The sequence below is a fragment of the Lontra canadensis genome, unplaced genomic scaffold, assembly GCF_010015895.1.
Source record: "Lontra canadensis isolate GAN:19392208 unplaced genomic scaffold, GSC_riverotter_1.0 scaffold219, whole genome shotgun sequence".
Lineage (NCBI taxonomy): Eukaryota > Metazoa > Chordata > Mammalia > Carnivora > Mustelidae > Lontra > Lontra canadensis.
In genome coordinates this window covers 301492-319976 of record NW_022631213.1, presented here as the reverse complement: position 1 = coordinate 319976, position 18485 = coordinate 301492, and the positions used below count along the sequence as shown (strand labels likewise).

General features: G+C 55.1%; 1 protein-coding gene across 4 annotated transcripts in view; it reads right to left on the bottom strand.

Moving 5' to 3' along the window:
* ITPR3 (inositol 1,4,5-trisphosphate receptor type 3) overlaps positions 1 to 18485 on the bottom strand; it is a 65302-nt gene that overhangs the window by 33110 nt on the left and 13707 nt on the right. For all 4 annotated transcript variants that reach the window (XR_004381587.1, XM_032849138.1, XM_032849136.1 and 1 more), the window contains exons 2-8: positions 16601 to 16671; positions 5909 to 6030; positions 3888 to 3974; positions 3142 to 3300; positions 2865 to 2963; positions 2469 to 2552; positions 163 to 309 (exon numbers count right to left, since the gene is read on the bottom strand). Coding sequence is in view for 3 of the 4 variants with exons in the window: in XM_032849138.1 (XP_032705029.1) it covers positions 163 to 309; positions 2469 to 2552; positions 2865 to 2963; positions 3142 to 3300; positions 3888 to 3974; positions 5909 to 6030; positions 16601 to 16671 (769 nt within the window). In the remaining variant the exon portion in view is untranslated. The remainder of the gene's footprint in view (positions 1 to 162; positions 310 to 2468; positions 2553 to 2864; positions 2964 to 3141; positions 3301 to 3887; positions 3975 to 5908; positions 6031 to 16600; positions 16672 to 18485) is intronic.

Here is an 18485-nt window from a genome sequence, read left to right as displayed (position 1 = left end):
GGCACTCAGACCCCAGGGAGGCCTGGAGAGCTCTGGGTAAGTGGTACCCGGACCCCCACCCCGGGCTCTACACATCCTACCCTCCAGGGTGATGGGGGGAGAAGGGGCGGGGCCCACGGCTGGCAAGGAGGGCTGGGTCCTGGGTAAGAGGCAAGCTCTGACCTCCACCTCCCAGAGGGCATTGGAGCTGGTGGCCGAGGTGGCAGACTGACGCAGTGTGGTACGCAGAAACACCTGCAGCTTGCCCTTGTACTCGTCGCATGTCAGGAACTTCTCCTGCTCCGCGTGGAACAGCCGCACCACATCTCCCTGCAGCCATGGGCCATGGGTTCAGGATGGGTCAGGACCTCCCTGGGGGCCAGCCCCCCCCTTCCCCAGCCGACCTCAGATGTGGGCGCAGCTGGCACGGCCCCTTGTGCTCCTTGCAGAGCCAGCAAGCAAAGGGCTGGACGTGGGCCGAGCCCCCCCAGAGGGTGGCCAGGGCCAGGGGGCGGACCCTCAACCAGGCACTCTGTCCAGACCCCAAACTGAGACCCTCCAGATGACTAGGGCAGGGCATGCTCTTATCCAGAAGCTTCCCCAGCTTCTTATGTCAAGCCCACCGTTGACTGTCTCCTTCCCTGATTTGTAACTCTAGGGACCCCACCTGACCTCTAAGGGCCAATCTCGAGTCACCCTCTCTATTAAGGCTGGAGGGATATCACCTCCTGGGGTCCCCCTAGACCCATGGCTGCACCTCCCTAGGTGAATATGGGTAATTCTTGCCCATTTCTTCAGCTCCCATGGGCCTAAAACAGCTGGAGTGCAGAGACTGTGGCCTATTCATCTCCAGAGCTCTGGACACAGAGATCAAGTGCGGACCCTGGTTCTGCTTCCCAAGCTGTGTGACCTTGGATAAATCCCTTAAGATCTCTGAGCCTCGGTTTCCTCTCATGCAAAATGGGGATATTAGGACCTCCTTGCAGAAACTGCGAGGGCCATGATTTGTACGATGAAGTAACCCTGCCCATTTCTCACGTGCCGGCCGCCGCGTGAGCCCTTTACGGGGACTTCCTCACCCCATCCTCACCCAAACTGCCTGGGTACCTATATCATTGTCCTCATTCTACAGGTGGAGAGACTCAGGCAGAGAAGGTAAGTAAATGTCCTGCCGAGGGTCACACAGCTAGTGGCAAAGGGGACATGAACCCGTGGTGCAGCTTCGGAACCCTCACCTTTCCACCACACTTTCTCTGGCAGCGGGCCTGCAACCGGCAGGCTCTCGGGGCATGGCTGCCACCCCTGTTCCTGTCCCTAATGACATTCTCTGGCTTCCCTACCCGGCACCCAGCTGTGCGTGTGAACGTGCCAGGGAGCGAGCGGGTGAAGATACACAGATTAAACCCGTTACTTTGGCAGAACCTCAGGACTTCTGTATGCACACGGTACAGGGCGAGAGCCAAAAACGGGATGGGCTCTGTGAACTCGAATCTCACTTCTAGGCTGCCTGACCTCCAACATCCAAGCCGTGACCGGTTCACCGAAACCATGGGGTTCAGCCCAGTGATGCTTCACTGTCTAAAGGCCACACACAGGTTTGGGGGCGGGAATGTGTAATCAGAGAAAGCTTCCGGGAAGAAGTGGCGCACAGGCTGAGGCTTGGTTGATATGTGGATGATGTGCAGGCTTAAGGGAGGGAGAGAAAGGCCTTTGGGCGTGCCTGGGTGGCTCAGGTGGTTGGGCGACTGCCTTGGGCTCAGGTCATGATCCTGGAGTCCTGGGATTGAGTCCTGCATGGGGCTCTCTGCTCAGCGGGGAGTCTGCTTCTCCTTCTGACCCTCCCCCTCTCTTGCTCCTCTCTCTCTCAAATAAAAAATCTTTAAATAAAAATCTTTTAAAAAAATAAAAAAGAAAGAAAGAAAAAAGAAAGTTATTTGGACAGAGCATGGGTAGAGGGGGGAGGGGGAGGAGCTGAACCCCTCGGCACCTGCCAACCCCTATGCCCCAGCACCCATGCTAGCGGGTCTGGAACCAGGGCACAGGCCCTGACTCAGCAACCTCAGGCCCTTGCCTAAGAGGGCACAGGGCAAAGGGCAGGGTGTCTAGCCTGGCTCCACAGAGCCAGCGTGGGGGAGGGGACAGGGTGCTCAAAGGATCTGGGCTCCATGGTGAGGGGATGGGGACCCCTAGTCCTCTGGCACACCCTTAGCAAGAGAAAAAAAAAACGGAGGCTAGCAGGGACCAAGAAAGGATGCAGAGGGAGGCTCTGAGTCCAGAGACAGAGAAGGGGTGGTCCAGCTTGTGGGGGGAGCGGGGGTTTGGGGTGCTGTGGGGTGGAGAAAGGCTGAAGAGGGTGCAAAGCCAGAGAAGGGGTTGCATAGAGGCGGAGAGTCAGACGAGCAGAGCTGGGCAGGGGGAGGTGGGGGAAGGGGGCCCCCCACCGGCAGGTGGCAGCGGGGGTGGGGGAGGTGGGGGGCGGCAGTTCTTACCCCTTTCAACACCTCCTCCAGGTGGTCTCGGAACTGCATGAACAGGTTGATCTTCCAGCTGGTGTTGCAGTTCACGGAGTTGACCTGGGGAAGGGCAGAGAGAACGCTGACGCCAGGTGGACCCCCGGCGGGTGGAGGCTAGGGCGTGGAAAGGCCCGGGGTGAGGGGGTGAGGGGCAGACCAGCCCAGCTCCCATCAGAGCACAAAGAGGAGGTGCCATCTCTCAACCAGGGTCCACCCCCCACCCTGAAGTCCCAGCCCAGCTGCCCTGGGGCTGCCGGCCTGGCGGGTAGAGAATGGGGCAGAGGAGCGGCAGCAGGCCAGGCAGGACTGGAGGCCAAGAGCAGAGTGAGGAGGGGATGTCTATGCCCTCAGGGCCCCCCCCCAGTCGCTCACCTCCTTGCAGCCCACGTTGTCACTGAGCTCGTAACTGCTGGCATGCAGAGGCTGCCCGGCATTGACAGGGTTCAGGATCACCTTGTCCCCCACCACTACCTATGGGCACGGGAGGAACAGGGGGCAGGTGGGAAGGGCACCTCTCTGATCTCAGTCTGCCCCTCTAAGAAATGGGGACGACCTCCCCCAGTCCCCCCATCGGAGGCCCCATAGAAGCCCCTCTGGAGCTGTGGCCTGCATCTCCCACCCGGCCCCTCCAGCCCTGGCCGGTCCTTACGTTGTCCCCATTGCTCCGCAGCTTCCAGAAGGGCTGGATGAAGAGCCAGGAGCCCTCATTGCCTGTCGCATCCAGCGTCACGCGCATGGCGTTCTTCTCCAGCAGCGCTGGCAGCCGCTTGTTCACGGTCAGGTACTTGTTGCTCTTCATATGCAGGAGCTGGGGGGCAGGCGGGGTGCAAGTGAGGGTGCTGGGCCCGGGGAGGCCAGTCCCGCAGGGACTGGGCTCTTGGGACCCAGTGGACACTGGTCACAGCTGGACACACATACGGTGTCAGTTATACAGACGTAAACACCCAAACTGAGACACATGCAGCCAGGCACACGAACACACGCCCCCGCCCCCGTCAGGCACCTGGGTGATCACAAAAGAAGCCAGCATTTCTAAACACTCTCTTTTGTTCGTTCATGTAATCTAACAACAACCAAAAGGGAAGTGCTATCACTGGCCTGATTTTACAGATGGGGAAACAGAGGCACTGGGAAGTTAAGGAACTTGCCCCCGAGGTCCCAGAGCCAAGACTGGAACTCAGATTCCAGCATCCACACTGGTGACCGGTGAGCCGAGAAGCCACCCATGGGCACAGCTCCTCAGGCCATGCAGTAGGAGGCACGGTATGCAGTCCCAGAGACAGTGCCGGGGCCACCCGCTGGGGACAAAGCCCGCCCCCCCGCCGCCCCAGGGTGTGTCAGCCACCAGCCACCCCAACACCAGCCCAGCGTCTCCAGAGGGCAATGCGGTCTCACCTGGATCACACTGCCGTACTTCACCACGTCCCCGTGCACCTTCTTGTTCTCTGTGTCGTTCTGCTTCTGCTCCATCTGGGCCGCATGCTGCGTGGACACATGCAGAGGTGGACAGCAGGCTCAGAAGCCTGCTCCTGCGGGCCACATCCCCGACCCGCACACGCATGTGTGCACGGATGCACATAAACACAAACACTCACAGGCATAGCTCCTGGCACTGTACCCAAAGTGACCACCCAGAGACCATTTGGCCCACTCCCTCCCTCTATTGAGAAGGGACTGATCCTCAGAGTGTGGAGGGGCAGCCTGAAGTCAGACAGCAGGAGGCCCAGGGGAACTGAATCCCGATCCCCTGCCCCCTCCCCCCACCTCCTCTGGAGGGGACAGGCCAACAGGCCCGGGAGCTCCCTATGCCCTTGGACAACCTAAGCTGTACCTCACTGCCCCCATCTTAGCAGAGTCCCGATGCCCCCAACACGGGACACCTGCCCCAGCCCAAACCCTGACAGATGCGCCCAGTGCTCCTTCCTCCTCCACCTCCTCCTCCACCCCTCTCCTCTGTGACCCTCCCTCCCAAAACTGTATGTGCTCCTAGCCACTGCCTCCAGGGAGCCCCCACTATTGGACCACATCCAGCTCTGACAGATCCAACCCCAGTGGCCCTCAGGATTTGGTTGGCTTCCCACTAAGGACCCTTTTTAGGCACTTCTGTCACTTTAGCCAGGAAGCTGCCTAAGGATAGACTGACTCTATCTCCTCCATCAGATTGGGGGTTTCTGGAGACAGGGCTCTGTCTCCTCCATCAGGCTGGCATTCCCTGAAAGCACTGGCCCCTCCGTACCTTGCTTCTCCTCAGCCCCACCCTCCAGGCCTCATGACTGAGGCGGGGGCAAGGGTGGCTGTGAGGGAAACTGGCCGTGTACCACGTGACTTCCCACAAACCTATAGTGTGTGACGACATGACTCTGTGTGTGTGCTTGCGTGTGTGCGTGCGTTTGTGTGTGTGTCTGCGTGCATGCATGCGCACATGGAAATGCCCTATACCCAGGCCAGATCCCCAGTTCCGCCGCAGGAAGGATGCCGGTGACAGCCCCCAACCCAGGAAGAAAGATGGGATATTTATGACAGAGCTCTGGCAGCCCACCCCTCAACGCCCTCTTTCCAGCCCAGTTCACAGCTGTGGGGTGAGGCCCATCCTTCCCCATTTCACACCCACCTCCTCAGGGAAGGGGCCACAGGGAAGCAAGTCTCCATGAGAGTGAGGGGTGCACCAGGCCTGAGGAAGGACCTCAGAAACAGGCTGTGAAGCTGCTGACCACAGCCAAAGCCTCCTATTCGCTTTTTCATGGGGACTGGGCTCAGGGCCCTGAAAGTCTGTCCAGACAGCACTGCCTAGGATGTCCACTGAGCCACTGCCCCCAAGAGACCCATGAGCAACCACCAAGCCCTTCCATGACGCACTATCCGTGTGTCCAACAAGCCCAAGGTGGGTCAGAGACCTGGGGGCCATTCGGGGCCTAACACAAAGTCTCTGGATGAGCATGGATAGCCCAGCCCCCTCTAAGGGCGCCAGGATCCAAATCTATAAAATGAGGGAGGCGGTTAAGACTGGTTGTCAAGTCAGGTTCCCTGGAGCCACTATCACCAGGAACTAATGGTAACTTCCCGTACAGCTGTACAGGTTGTTCACTGCACCATGCTGTCCAGCTGAAGGGCTGGATGGGAGGTGAAATCTAGTCTACCTTTCACTCACTGACCCATGTGCCCTGGGCAGAGGGCCACGCCAGCCTCCTTCTAATTGGCACAAAGGGTCAAACAGACAAGTGGATCACTGGGAAGGCACACTACTTCCCCTCTCTCGCCGCATTCGCACCCACGCATACCACTCTTTTGCATGCTGGGCTTCTGGACTCAGCCACCAGGCCCCTTTGTCTCTGATGAACAGCACCCACCCCCCGACATCCACGTGCGCCTGGCTCCCTGACGCGAACACACAGGTGCTCTGCTGTGCACAAACCCACCTGCAACTTCTGGAGCAACACCACGTCGGCGATCTTCTCCTTGTCCTGCTTGGTCTGCTTGGCCTTCCAGTACTGCTTCTGGGCCGAGTAGCGGTTCATGGGACACACCTTGAAGAGGCAGTCTGTGGGAGAGCAGGCAAGGGCGGGGGGAGATCAATTCATGCAGGGCTCGGCCTGCCACCCGGCCCCCAAATCCTACCTCCGCTCTCCCCATCCCTCCCCACCTTCCTGCCCCACTAGGGCAGAGAGGTAGTGGTTGGAAGAACCCCAAAGAACGTGGAGAAGGCGCGAGGGCAGGATCTCACTTGGGAGGCAGACACATGCCCTCCTCCCTGTGGCAGATTTATCAGAGACCCTTGAGTCCCGACCCCATGCCCATTCTGTGCCCACTTTTGTGGCTGACAGCTAATACCTACATCCTTCTCTGACTCACTGCCATCTTGCCCACAGATGCCTGGGAAGTTATATCCCACCCCCTCCCCCCCCCCCCCCCCCCCCCCCGCCAAGAGCAGCTCACTCCGAGCTGCTGACACAGAATCATCGGGCCTCTGGAGGTGACCTGTGTGTGGGGCTGGTCATTCCCCAGCTCCCTGCAGCATCGCCCTGAAACCACATCCTTGCCTGGGACTTCCCCGGCCCTAAATGAGCAAGGCTCCCTCACTCTCTCCTCCTGAGACCCCTCCTCCATAGGCTCTGCTTCCAGGGAACTAGACCTAAGACCAAGCCACTCAAGATTCCATGAACACGTTCACTGTTCCGATTTTTATTTTCGAAAGCAGACAAAACACCTATGATTTTCGCAAGCCCAAAATCCAGAGAGGGAGCCAATGTTTCTACTCATCTGAAAGAAGCAGGAGTCGGAAAATCCTATTCTGAAGTGGGGCAGGAGGGGATGGAGGATTATGGGTCATGGTCAAGTGATGGCTCAGTGGCTGGGCTGGGTTGCCAATGGCATGGGTTACACTCCGAGGCAGTGAGTTCCCCATCACAGGAGGGAATCACAGCCTGGACAAGGGACTGGCCTCTAAGATGCTCTCATGCTACAGGCTGGGCCTCCATGACTGCATAGGCTCCAGCGGCATGGCGCCCAGGAGCTGGGGTGGCTGTGCTGGAGCTCCCCTCCTTCAAGTCCTTTTCATCTGCCCTCCAAAGGAAGGCTAGGTGCCCACTGTGGTCAAGGCTGGTCATCCAGCCCCCAGAAACTAAAAAGCAAAACTGGGTGCTCCTGGGTGGCTCAGTCAGTGAAGCGCCTGCCTTCAGCTCAGGTCATGATTTCAGGGTCCCAGGATCGAGCCCCTCATTGGGCTCTCTGCTCAGCAAGGAGTCTGCTTCTCCCTCTCCCTCTGACCCTCCTCCCCACTTGTGCCCTCCCTCTCTCTCTCTCTCTGTCTCAAATAAATCTTTAAAAAGAAGCAGCAGAAGCAGCAGCAAAACTGGATTTTCTAACTAGCCCATGAGCACGCAGCCCCCTAGTGCCATCCGGAAGAGAGACAGTTCAGAGAAGACAGAACTTCCTTAAAGGGAGAGGGGGAAACAGCAGTTCTATAAGTGGATAGAGTCACCAAGGCCTGCCCTGCCTGGCCCACCTTGACACCACCAGCAGGAGTGGGCACTGCTTCTAGAAATAAGCACTCAGTTTGTTGGACAGAGTAGGTCTTTACAAGGATCTGCTTAGCCCTCAAGAAGCAACTCAGGTGTCACCTCCTCCAAGAAGTCTTCCTGCTTCTTCAGGCTGGGCTGGAGCTCTCAGGGCTCCCCAGACCCCCCGCTTACCACACCAATCTCACTGCCTTGTTAGAAGCTGCCAGTTCCCAGCCAAAGTCAGAGCAGTGACCCAAGCCAGGGATTGTCTGGCAAAGTGGGGGGAGGAGGTGGTCCTGAGAGAGGTACAGCTGGCATTTAGTGTGCAGGGCAGGGATGCTGGACATCGGCACCATAAAGATTGTCCAGCACAACTCCTACCGAGAACATTCTGCCACACACTTGTGGGTGGACCGCTGCGGGCAGTGCTCTGGGCCCAGAGTGGCACACAGAAACACAAAGGATTTTTTGCCTGGTTTCAGCAATCAGTGAATTTTTCAGGAATGCAACTCAGATATAAGCTGAAGGAATCTGTGTTGTCCTTTGTGTTGTTCAACCTTTACCAGGAGTTTTTTTTCCCTTTTTTTTTTTGGCTGTTTCAGAGAATGCATCAATCCTGGCCATGCCAGATGCTTGCATTTGTGGCTGCCCTAGTCATGATTCACAGGCAAGCTCTGACTGCGTCCTTGGGCCTTCTAGTTGTGCCTGACATCGACTTCTAAAGCGCCTATTACTTAATTAGAAATCGCTTTCCTTTTACGTCTCTTTTTGCTCACACTTAGGACATTATACTGGCCTCATTCCCTGCCCCCCCGCCAGCTCCAGGCTCCCTCAGACCCTGGCCCTGCCCCCCCCCATTTTATATGACATAAATATAGATATGCATCGGTTGTATTACTTTTGAATTCCACTTAAGAATATCAAAGCACGCTCTGGTTCTGACAAGCTCATGTGCAGGTGGGCAGGGCCACGTGGAGCTCATCCCCTTGTCGCCAGTGCCTAGCCCGGGGCTCAGCAAATACCTGCCAGATGAACGCATGAATCTAGAAACGACTCTCTCTCTCATGGGGATGAGATGGGACCTGAATTTATAGCCGAGAAGAGAGGAAAGGGATGAGGCACTGCAAATGGAAGGACAAGAGGGTGCCACGTGGAGGGGGCAGTGAAGTGATAGCAGCCAGTCACTTTGGGTCTGGCGAGCTGGGACAGGAAGGGCCAGGCCAGGACCCTGAACCTGAGTGAGCCTGGAGCCACAGGCCTTGGCAATCATGAACTCTCTGGTCTCCCTACACCTCCACTCTTCTCCCTTACCCCACCACTCCCAATCCAGAAAGGAGAACAGAAGGAAAGAGAGAGGTGGCCCCAGGTCGCCCTAGAGCAGAGGTTCTCAAGCTTTTCTGAATTGACTCCCCGAGGAAAGATATTTTTGGATCACCATTTCATGAAATAACATGGGGGGCTTCCGCCCCTGGTAAGTGGGGCAGGCTCTGACAGGGCTGAGAACTGTGGTTATAATATCTTTTGGACCAACCCAACCAGAAAACAACTAACACAACTGGATTTTTCAAATGGGTATTATTTTAAGACTTCTGAAAGAGCTGACAAACTAGCGAAGAATTATTGGGCCTGAGGAGAGGATCAAAGGGAAGTCAGAAAGCTATAGAGACACCCAACTTTTCACCCTGAGAATAGTCACTGATTCCAGAAAACAGGCTTTTTATGTGGATGGCTTCATCAGGGGAAGGGGGTGGGGTGCAGAAATCCAAACCCAGGCCCATGGAAGGTAGGAGTCTAACAGGAGACACTCCGCTCAATAAGCTGGGACCCCAAAGGGCTACACCCCCAAGTGAAGGCTGAACCCTAAACAGAACAGCTCCTTCCAGGAACTAGAACCCTGTTGGAATCCTCTGGATGGTTCAGGAAACCCCAAATCTGAGCCTGGCCTCGGGCAGCCTTGGACAGGTGGAGCCCCAGGAGTCTGGTAATAGGATATGCAAACCCACTCTGGAGGAAGGTACCTCCCTCCTGGCCTACAACCACTTGTACCAAATTCTTCAAATGCAATGGCCAGCGTACAGTCAAAGCCAGCCAGGAACTCTCGAGAACTAGCTGTCATGAGAGAGAACAAACCCACCAAACAGACAGTAGAAACAGACTCGAAGAGACTCCAGACACAGACGTCGGTAGAACAGATATGCCTACTCTGCTTAAATCCACAAAAGCCCGAGGATCCCCGCAGAGAAGAGGAAACTGTAAAGAGTAACATCACAGACTGAAATAGAACCAAATGGAATCTCTAGAAATAAGAAAGCTTCAACAACCACATTTAAAACTCATTGAACGGGCACCTGGGTGGCTCAGGGGGTTAAGCCTCTGCCTTCAGCCCAGGTCATGATCTCAGGGTCTTGGGATCAAGTCCCGCATTGGGCTCTCTGCTCCGCAGGGAGCCTGCTTCCTCCTCTCTCTCTCTGCCTGCCTCTCTGCCTACTTGTGATCTCTCTCTGTCAAATAAATAAATAAAATCTTTTTTAAAAAATAAATAAATAAAACTCACCTAACGCCTTTAACAAGAAGGAAGGAGCTGAAGGAAGAATGAATGAAACAGGAACGACCCCTACTATCATGACGCATTCGGATTCCATTGTGTCCAGGTCTTTAAGGGATGGTGGAGCCCCCCTAAAGGGACTTCGCACAGCCACAAATGGGTCAGAGCCTGTGTCTGAATGAATCACTGCTCCGGAGTGTCCCAGGAGAGGGAAGGAAGCCAGACGTGATCTCTCCCTGCTCCTGACTCTTCTGTCTTTGTCTTGGAAATGGACTCCCTAGCACTTGTCAAACTTTTCTTTTTCTCTCTCACACAGATCGTCCCTTAGAGCCTGGTCCATAGTGCATGTCGGGAAATGCTTGTTGAATGAATAAATGACTTGAGTCCTCTCCAATATCTGTGGCACACCTCCAGGCTTTTACGGGGCTGTTGGCCTAAAGGCAGCACTGTCAGAACCCCAGAAGGGACTGGAAACTTTCTTCTCCCCAAAACCCAGGGCAGGAGGGCAGGATGGGAGGAAGAAGGATGGAGGGTGACCAAGAGACCGGGCTCACACAGGAACAGCAGCAGCAAAGGCCAAGAGAAAAGTCTGGGTCCGGGGAGGTTTCCAACAGTCAGGACAATGTGTGTTGGGGGACATGCACTCATGGCTGAGGGGGTCCAGAGCGTGGGGTGGCAGACAAGAGGATATTCACATAGTAAACAAAGTCTAGCGACATTCCCTGAAACTAAAGTTCCTAACAGTTCAAAAAGCCACTGCCACTGGGGAGCTACAAAAAACACAAAGTCCTGGGGCACCAGGGTGGCTCAGTCGGCTCAGGTCATGATCTCAGGGTCATGAGATCGAGCGCCCAGTGAGGCTTCACGCTGAGCAGGGGCAGGAGGGTCTGCTTGAGATGCTCTCTCCCTCTCCCTGTCCCCCTCCCCAACCCCTTGAGTTCTTTCTCTTTAAAATAAATTAATTAATTCAATCTTTAAAAAAAAAATATACAAACTCCTAGGTTCCGCATCAATTCAGCAGGCTGGAGCAAGGCCGGGCAAGGTGGGGGGGCGGGGGGGGGATATGCATATATAAAGGCACCCTGAACCCTAAATAGTTCTGCCACTCCAACAAGGTTGAAAAGCACCAGTGCCCAGGACTGGAGGTGAGAACGCAGCACAGGAATAAAATTCTACAGCCACGGTAATGTCCAAGCTCCGTGTAAATCGTGTAAACATCTGCTTCTAACTATTTTCAACATTTAGACTCTACCTACTGAACAAAACAAAAGACTTCATTGTGGTTCCAGAAGAGAAGGCAAGGTTATATGGTCTTGATGTAAAACTGAATGTGTGTCTGGCAGCAGAGGGAAGGGGCATGGGGCAGTGCAGGGGCTGCTGGCCTGCTGGGGAAGCCAAGGTGGAACCATGCCCCTCTCCCCGGGGTTTATAGCAGGTGACAACGGAGAATCGAGACAGGCTGCCCCCAAGACAGGCTGCCCTCGGGAGGACAGGGCAGAGGAAGCGGAAGAGTGGCCCAGGGGAGCTGAATTCTCCTGGAATAAGCAACACAGGGCAAGACCTGGGAGCAAACAGTAGAAACAATGAAGAGCTTGAAGGGACCGCCTTCTCCTATGACATTGATATCGCCCCCCCCCCTCACCGGCTCCCTCCCGCGGGAAACCTCGCAGCTGGCCTAACCTTCCGGGAGCACACCTGCGTTTGTTCAAAATGTCAAGGGACAAGGGTCTTCGATGCAGCACTGTCTAGAAAGATAGAGATTAGGAAGAGCTCAAGTGTCCATCAGAGGGGACTGGTTAAATACATTCCAACCGATCCAAATAATGGAATGTTCTGCAGCGGTAAAAGGGAGAGGTCAGAAATTCCCACACGTGCTACACGTGAGTAAACCTTGAGGCCATTATGCTAAGTGAGAGAAGCCAGTCACAAAAGGACAAATACTGGATGACTGCACTCGTGGTGTGGGTACTTAGAATAGTCAAATTGATCGAGGTGAAAGTAGCATGGTGGCTGGGGAGCGGGGCAGCGGTGGTAACTATTCAACAGGTTTAGAGTTTCAGTGTTGTAAGAAGACGAAATTTCCACAGCTGGATGGTGGCGGTAGCTGCCTATCGGTGACAATGTGCTTAAAGCCACTGAACCATATACTTAAAAATGGTTAAAGATGGGAAACTTTGTGTTAGAGATCTTTACCACAGTTTAAAGATAAATAAATATTTCCTAAATGTTTCAAAGCAGCTAAGTTGTAGAAACACTATTTTCACACAGTTGTCCAGGACACAGAACAAAAATAGTGTCTAAATGAAAAAAACAAGAACAAAACAGAGTCCAAGATCTCTATATGCTAATATGAAAAAGTCTCCAGTAGGATCTGTAGTAAGATTTATAAAGTCAAAACAAAACAAAACAAAACAAAAAACAGAAGAATGTATATAGAATGCTACCTTTGTGTAAGACAAGGGGGAGGGACCCCGAATATATGTTTGTATTTGCAAACCCTGGAGGATGCATAAGGAACTCAGGAAAGTGGTCTCCTGAAGGGATGATCATAGAGGAGAGGACTGGGGGGACCAGGCAGGTGGGAGCAGACCCTGTCCACCTATCTGTACAATGTTTTGATATTTTAATCATATGAATAAATTACCTAGTCTGTTTTTCTATATGGTTGCCCCCAGGAAGGGGGGACAGAAGGTCCAAGAGAGTGAGGTGGGACACCACGGCTTTCACCTTGAATCTCGAGTCTGTATTTGCATTACTTTTATAAAATGGGGTGGGGGGGGATGAGAACAAAATTTTAAGGGGCCAATAAACATAGAAAAGATGCTCCATCTCACTAGTCCTCAGAGGAATGCAGATTAAAACCTCAGTGAGATGCCATTTCACACCCAGCAGGCTGGAAGATATTTAAGTGGGATAGACCCAAGTGTGGCATGAATGCAGGTGGAGGGGCGCCTGGGTGACTCAGTGGGTTAAAGCCTCTGCCTTCGGCTCAGGTCATGATCCCAGGGTCCTGGGATCGAGCCCCACATCGGGCTCTCTGCTCAGCAGGGAGCCTGCTTCCCCTCCTCTCTCTCTGCCTGCCTCTGCCTACTTGTGATCTCTGTCTGTCAGATAAATAAATAAAATCTTAAAAAAAAAAAAAAAGAATGCAGGTGGAAGCGGTGGGGGGGGGGCGCACCCACAGTCTGTGGGGGGTGAGCACGCACAGCCCCATGGGAAGGCTCAGAAGAGCTTCCTTGCAGCAGGACTCCCCTTTCCTGGGAACACACCCAGGAAACTCTTGCCCGGAGCCCAAGGACGTGGATGGGACCGCTCACCACAGCATGGCCGGCATCGGCCAGAAGCTGGAGATGACCTAAGTGGCCATCAGCGGGAGAACCGATAGAAGGCTTGCTGCTTATTCACCCAATGGAATATCGCATAGCAGTTGACAAGATGAACTAGACCCACATGTGTCAATGTGCAGAAATCTCACAAACGGTGCAGAATGAAAAATGTGCAGAAAGATTTTAATATATGGGGTTATAAAAACAGGAAATAATACCTTGTATCACTTGTGAATGTAGCCCTGTGGATTAATAGCAAAAGTATAAGAAAAGGCTCCTGAAATATACACAAATTTCTGATGAGGATTTGCCTCTGGAGAGTGAGGGAGAGGAAAAGGATCAGGGAGAAGACCTAGAGGGCTTCAGCTACAGGCATAAGAGGCTTTAAAAAAGACAGAGTCTGGGGGCGCCTGGGTGACTCGGTCAGTTGAGCATCTGACTCTTGACTTTGGCTCAGGTCGTGATCTCAGGGTAGTGGGATGTGGGACTGAGCCCCACATCAGGCTCTGGGCTCAACGCAGGGTCAGCTGGAGATGGTCTCCCTCTCCCTCTCCCTCCCCCTCTGCTCCTCCCCGTGCCTGCACCTGCAGGCTCTCTATCTCTCACTAAGGGAAATAAATAAAATCTTTTTTAAAAAATGACAAGGTTTGAAATGAACATGGCAAAAAGGATTTTGACAGAGCTCTCTTTACTTCTGTATAGAGTTGAAGTATGTCTTAATCATAACAAAAAAATAAATACATAAACGGGGCTCGGAAGGCGGGGCAGGTAGAGCGGAAGCATAGGCTTGGGAGAGGTGAGGGCACCCTGTCATATAAATACAGGGAGGGCACCTGATCGGCCTCCTTCCCTGGCACTACCCCTCCCCCACACCAGTCTGGCCCCTGCATACACTCCTGGGGTCGTTGTAGCTGGGAGTAAGGTAGACTGGAAGGCTAAAGCTGTCCAAGCCCTTCACTGGGTTTCCCCGGGCTCCATATGGAAGAGGAGATAGAAAAAGGGCTCATGGGAGGGAACATGCCCAGACCCCAGGGCCTGACCAACAGCTCACAACTCAGAGCAGCCATAACCCCAAGATTCCTATGGTGAAGCAGAGGTTAGGGATGGTGGGCTGGACTGGGTTACCCCACGCATTGGGGAACCAGTAGCCTGGGCCTCCCCAGGCCCAGCACACTCTGGAAAGAATTCCCAGAACATGTCAGGGCTTGGAATGGCCTTAGAAGATGGCAGAGCTGAAATCACAAACGAGAAGCCAATCAGGGGCTTATAGGTTGGCTGGGAGCATCCCCGGGCTTTGCCAGCTCAGCCTGGGGGTCTCCAGAGGCAGCAAGTGAGAACAACCAAGCTGCAGGGGGAGAGAGGGAGAGACCAGGGTTCGCAGCAATAGCTGGGCCCACCCAAGGATGGCAGGACAGCACTTGGGGGGGCCTTAGGACATGGCCATCCCTGCCAACTTCTAGCCCTCTTCTAACATGCCTCCCACGGCCACCGTGCCCTTGCCGGGACCTCCTTCCAGTGCCAGGGTATTTACAGGAGAGAACCGGGACTCCCAGGTGGGAAGCCAAGCTCTGCTTTTCTTTTTCTCCTCTGCCTCAAAATGAAGAACTTTGAGGCCATGTCTCTTTGTCCCAAATTCTAGTACTCCGGCTGAACCCACCAGCCCCTGGGCTGCACAGAGACCTTGTCCTGTCCCAGAAGGTCGGCTCTTCTCAGGTCCAAATAGGGCCCCAGGGAGTTCAGAGGGGCCTCTGCCTGCCTCCCCCAGACACCACAGGCCAGGACCTGGGGCAGAGAGGGCAGGGAGCAGGCTGGAAGCTCTCTGAGTTGGCTAGGCACAGGGAGGCCCCTCCCTCAGCAGCCTCAAAGCTCTCCTACTTCGGGCTCCAGGAGAGGCCCAGGCGCTGTCTCCGCCTTCAGGGCCCGGGGAGCAGTCAGACCTGAGCCAACAAGCAGGGGGCCCGCACGAGTGCCCTGAAACCCCTAAAGCCTGGGCCCAATGCCTTGGAGGCTGGGTCTGACTGAGGGACTCTGGGACGGGTCACATCAACGGGAACTAGAGTAGCCAGGCCTGAGAGAGGTGGCAGGGGTGGGAGGAAGCCTGAGGAGGGGCCTATGCCCACGTTTATTCCTCAGCTGTGTAGCAGGCCCCCACTCTGAGGCAGACACCACACAGAAAACAGTGAACAAAACAACCAGAATGGAGGTGAGAGAGGCAGCGGGGCCTGATGGCAGGGCTGAGGGGTCCACAGTGGTAAGGGAGGGAAGTCCAGGGGCAAGGCCCGACCTAAGACCCCCAAGCAGAGCCCATGACAGAAGCAGAACAACAGGTGTGGGGCCCCTCTGCGGGCTGGGGGGACCCCCTTCCATCTCCTCCACCCTCCCATGGATGGGTAAGGCCCCGGCAGGCCCGACAAAGGCTGAGGATGCCACAGGATTATCTTAAACCCCACTTCCCTCCCAGCATCCCCCCTCAAGGATAATCCCGGCTAATCTCTCCCCAGAGGAGCAGCCCCATGGGCAGACAAGGCGGCAGCTGCCTGGCATGTTCCTGCCTGCTCCCACCCTGCCCACCACACCCGGGATCTATCTGATTGTCTGTCTCAGCCTCGCAGGGCATCACAACAATAACACCATGCCTCGGCTGGGCACGGTGACAGCGGGAGAGCATTTAATTCCCTGGGCGCCCCTGGGCCTGCAGGGTGGGGCTGAGGGGCCCCCCCTTGCCCAAGGCCCCTCAGCAGAGCCAGGCCGGGGCTCCACCAACTCCCCTAGGGCTGGAGTCATCCACGGCCTGGGCCTGGGGACACACTGGGACGGGGATCACGGGTCTTAATCCCCTCACCACCCCTACGGAAGCACATGGAAGAGCTCTCCCCCACACCCCGGGACCTCCCAAAGCCTGAGGAAATTCTCCCTCCCCTGCTCCCTCCGAAAATGCCCCATTGTGCAGACAGAGAAGGCCTTGTGGCTGGTGGGGAGTTGTGGGGGCGAACGGCTCCCAGCCAAAAGTGGGTGTGCCCCTGAGAAGTGGGGTGCAGCCCCCAGAAAATGAAGGCAGAGGCCGTCTGTGCCAAGATGGCAGTGGAAGCCAATGGGGGGGGTTCCCACCGACAGCAGTATGAGGACTGCCGGGGCAGTCTGACCCGGCCCGTGGGCACTGGACGGGGTCAAATGGGTTCTGTTCCTGGTCCAGGACTCCGCAGCCTGGGAGGAAGGCTGGTGTGGAGGTGGGGGTCTTACCTCGGAACTTCTTAGGCGGGTTGTCCAGGTCCCCCGCCGCAGGCTCCACCACACAGCGGTCATCCACCAACCTGGGGGAAAAGGTAGCCCAGTCAGGGGGAGAGAAGAGACCATCTCCCCAGGTGTCCCTCCCTAGGGGCAAGGGATTCAGGGCATCAGGGAGGCCTCCCCCAAAACCCCTCTCCATCACTGTCCAACTCCCAACCCCTCAAGTCTTTCCCTTTCTTGGCACCACTGTTAAAACAGATGGGGGAGTCCTAGGAAAAGCCCAGAGACACACCCAAACCCCCCCCCAACCCCCCCCCCACCCCCCCCCCCTCCCGGCCTAAGGGGGCTAAAACCGTCTTGTGAGGGGGTCTGCCTCCAGTCTGGGCTCCCACGCACTGCGGATAATAAGTGTCATGAAAGCCCTGAGACCCTGCTGCCCAGACCTGAAAGGGCAGTGGGCAATGCAGGAAGGAAAGGGAAGAGGACTAAGAGAAACAGAGACAAAGTCAGAGAGACTTAGAGAGGGTGGAGGGGAGACACAGAGAGAGCAGAAGAGAAAGATAAACAGACAGAAAAATAAGTAGGATACAAACAGAGGCACAGAAAGACTGGAGACAGGTGGACAGATGGGAGAAGCTTATGAAACACCAAACTAGGAGGACCATCCTTTGATCTCAAAGACCAGACAACAAACCTAACACCGTCTCAACCCCAGTCAGGCCCCATTCCACACCCTCCTTTTTGAACTACCCTAGGGCCCCAAATCCCCCCTCTTAAGCCACAACTGGAATTAATCCTGAATCTCTGGAGGACAACCACCCACTGACGCATTCAGCCATCCACCCACCCACTCACCCACCCATCCATCCATCCACCCACCCATCTATCCATCTACCCATCCATCCATTCATCCATCTACCCACCATCCAGCCAGCCACCAATCCATCCATCCGTCCATCCATCCATCCATCCATCCATTCCCGCATTTAAGTCTTTAATGCCATCCCAGGTGCTAGGATACCGTGATGATCATCCACCCTTTCAGAGGCCAAGTCTATCTCAGCACTTCACAGCTGTTCCCTCTGAATTCTCACCAACTTCCCCACAGGGTCTAATCATTAACACCATTTTTTACAGAAGAGGAAACTAAGTTTGAAGGTGAGATAATTTGCCTGAAGTCACAGAGCTGATTCCAAAACCCCCTCCTCCCCTCCTTGGGTTGGCTAACAAGGTCTTTTGTGATCTGACCTCTACCCACTCCCCAGCTAGCCTCACAACTTCCTGTGCAAACCATGCTAAACCCCGCATTGATTCCAAGGTCCCTGGAGCTCTCATCCCTACCGAGGTGACTACCTCTGCAGTGACAGTCCGTGATGCCCTTCATGCCCAGCCCACCCTGGCTCCCCACCAAGACCCAAGCCTAGCAGACCTCATTTATTCTTCGGCCCTCAGCCCCTCTCTCTACTCTATGAAACCTCCCCTGGCCAGTGCCCTCCCTCCCACTGGGCCACCTTCCCCCGTGTTCCCACAGCACTTGGTCCTGGCCTCTCCTGCTGCCGTGTCTCTTCCTACTGCCACTATTTGCCCTATCTACACTCTGGGTTCCTTGAGGACAGGCCGCTGTTTTTTCCTTGGGCACCACCAGCACTTAGCTCCATATGATCCATCAGAATAACAAAAGCAAGCAGGATTTTGAGTCTAATGTTTTCATATATTGTTATTTAATTTTCTAAATCTATTTTGTTGTTGTTGCTGTTGTTTTAAAGATTTTATTTATTTGGGGCGCCTGGGTGGCTCAGTGGGTTAAAGCCTCTGCCTTCGGCTCAGGTCATGATCCCAGTGTCCTGGGATCGAGCCCCACATCGGGCTCTCTGCTCCGTGGGGAGCCTGCTTTGCT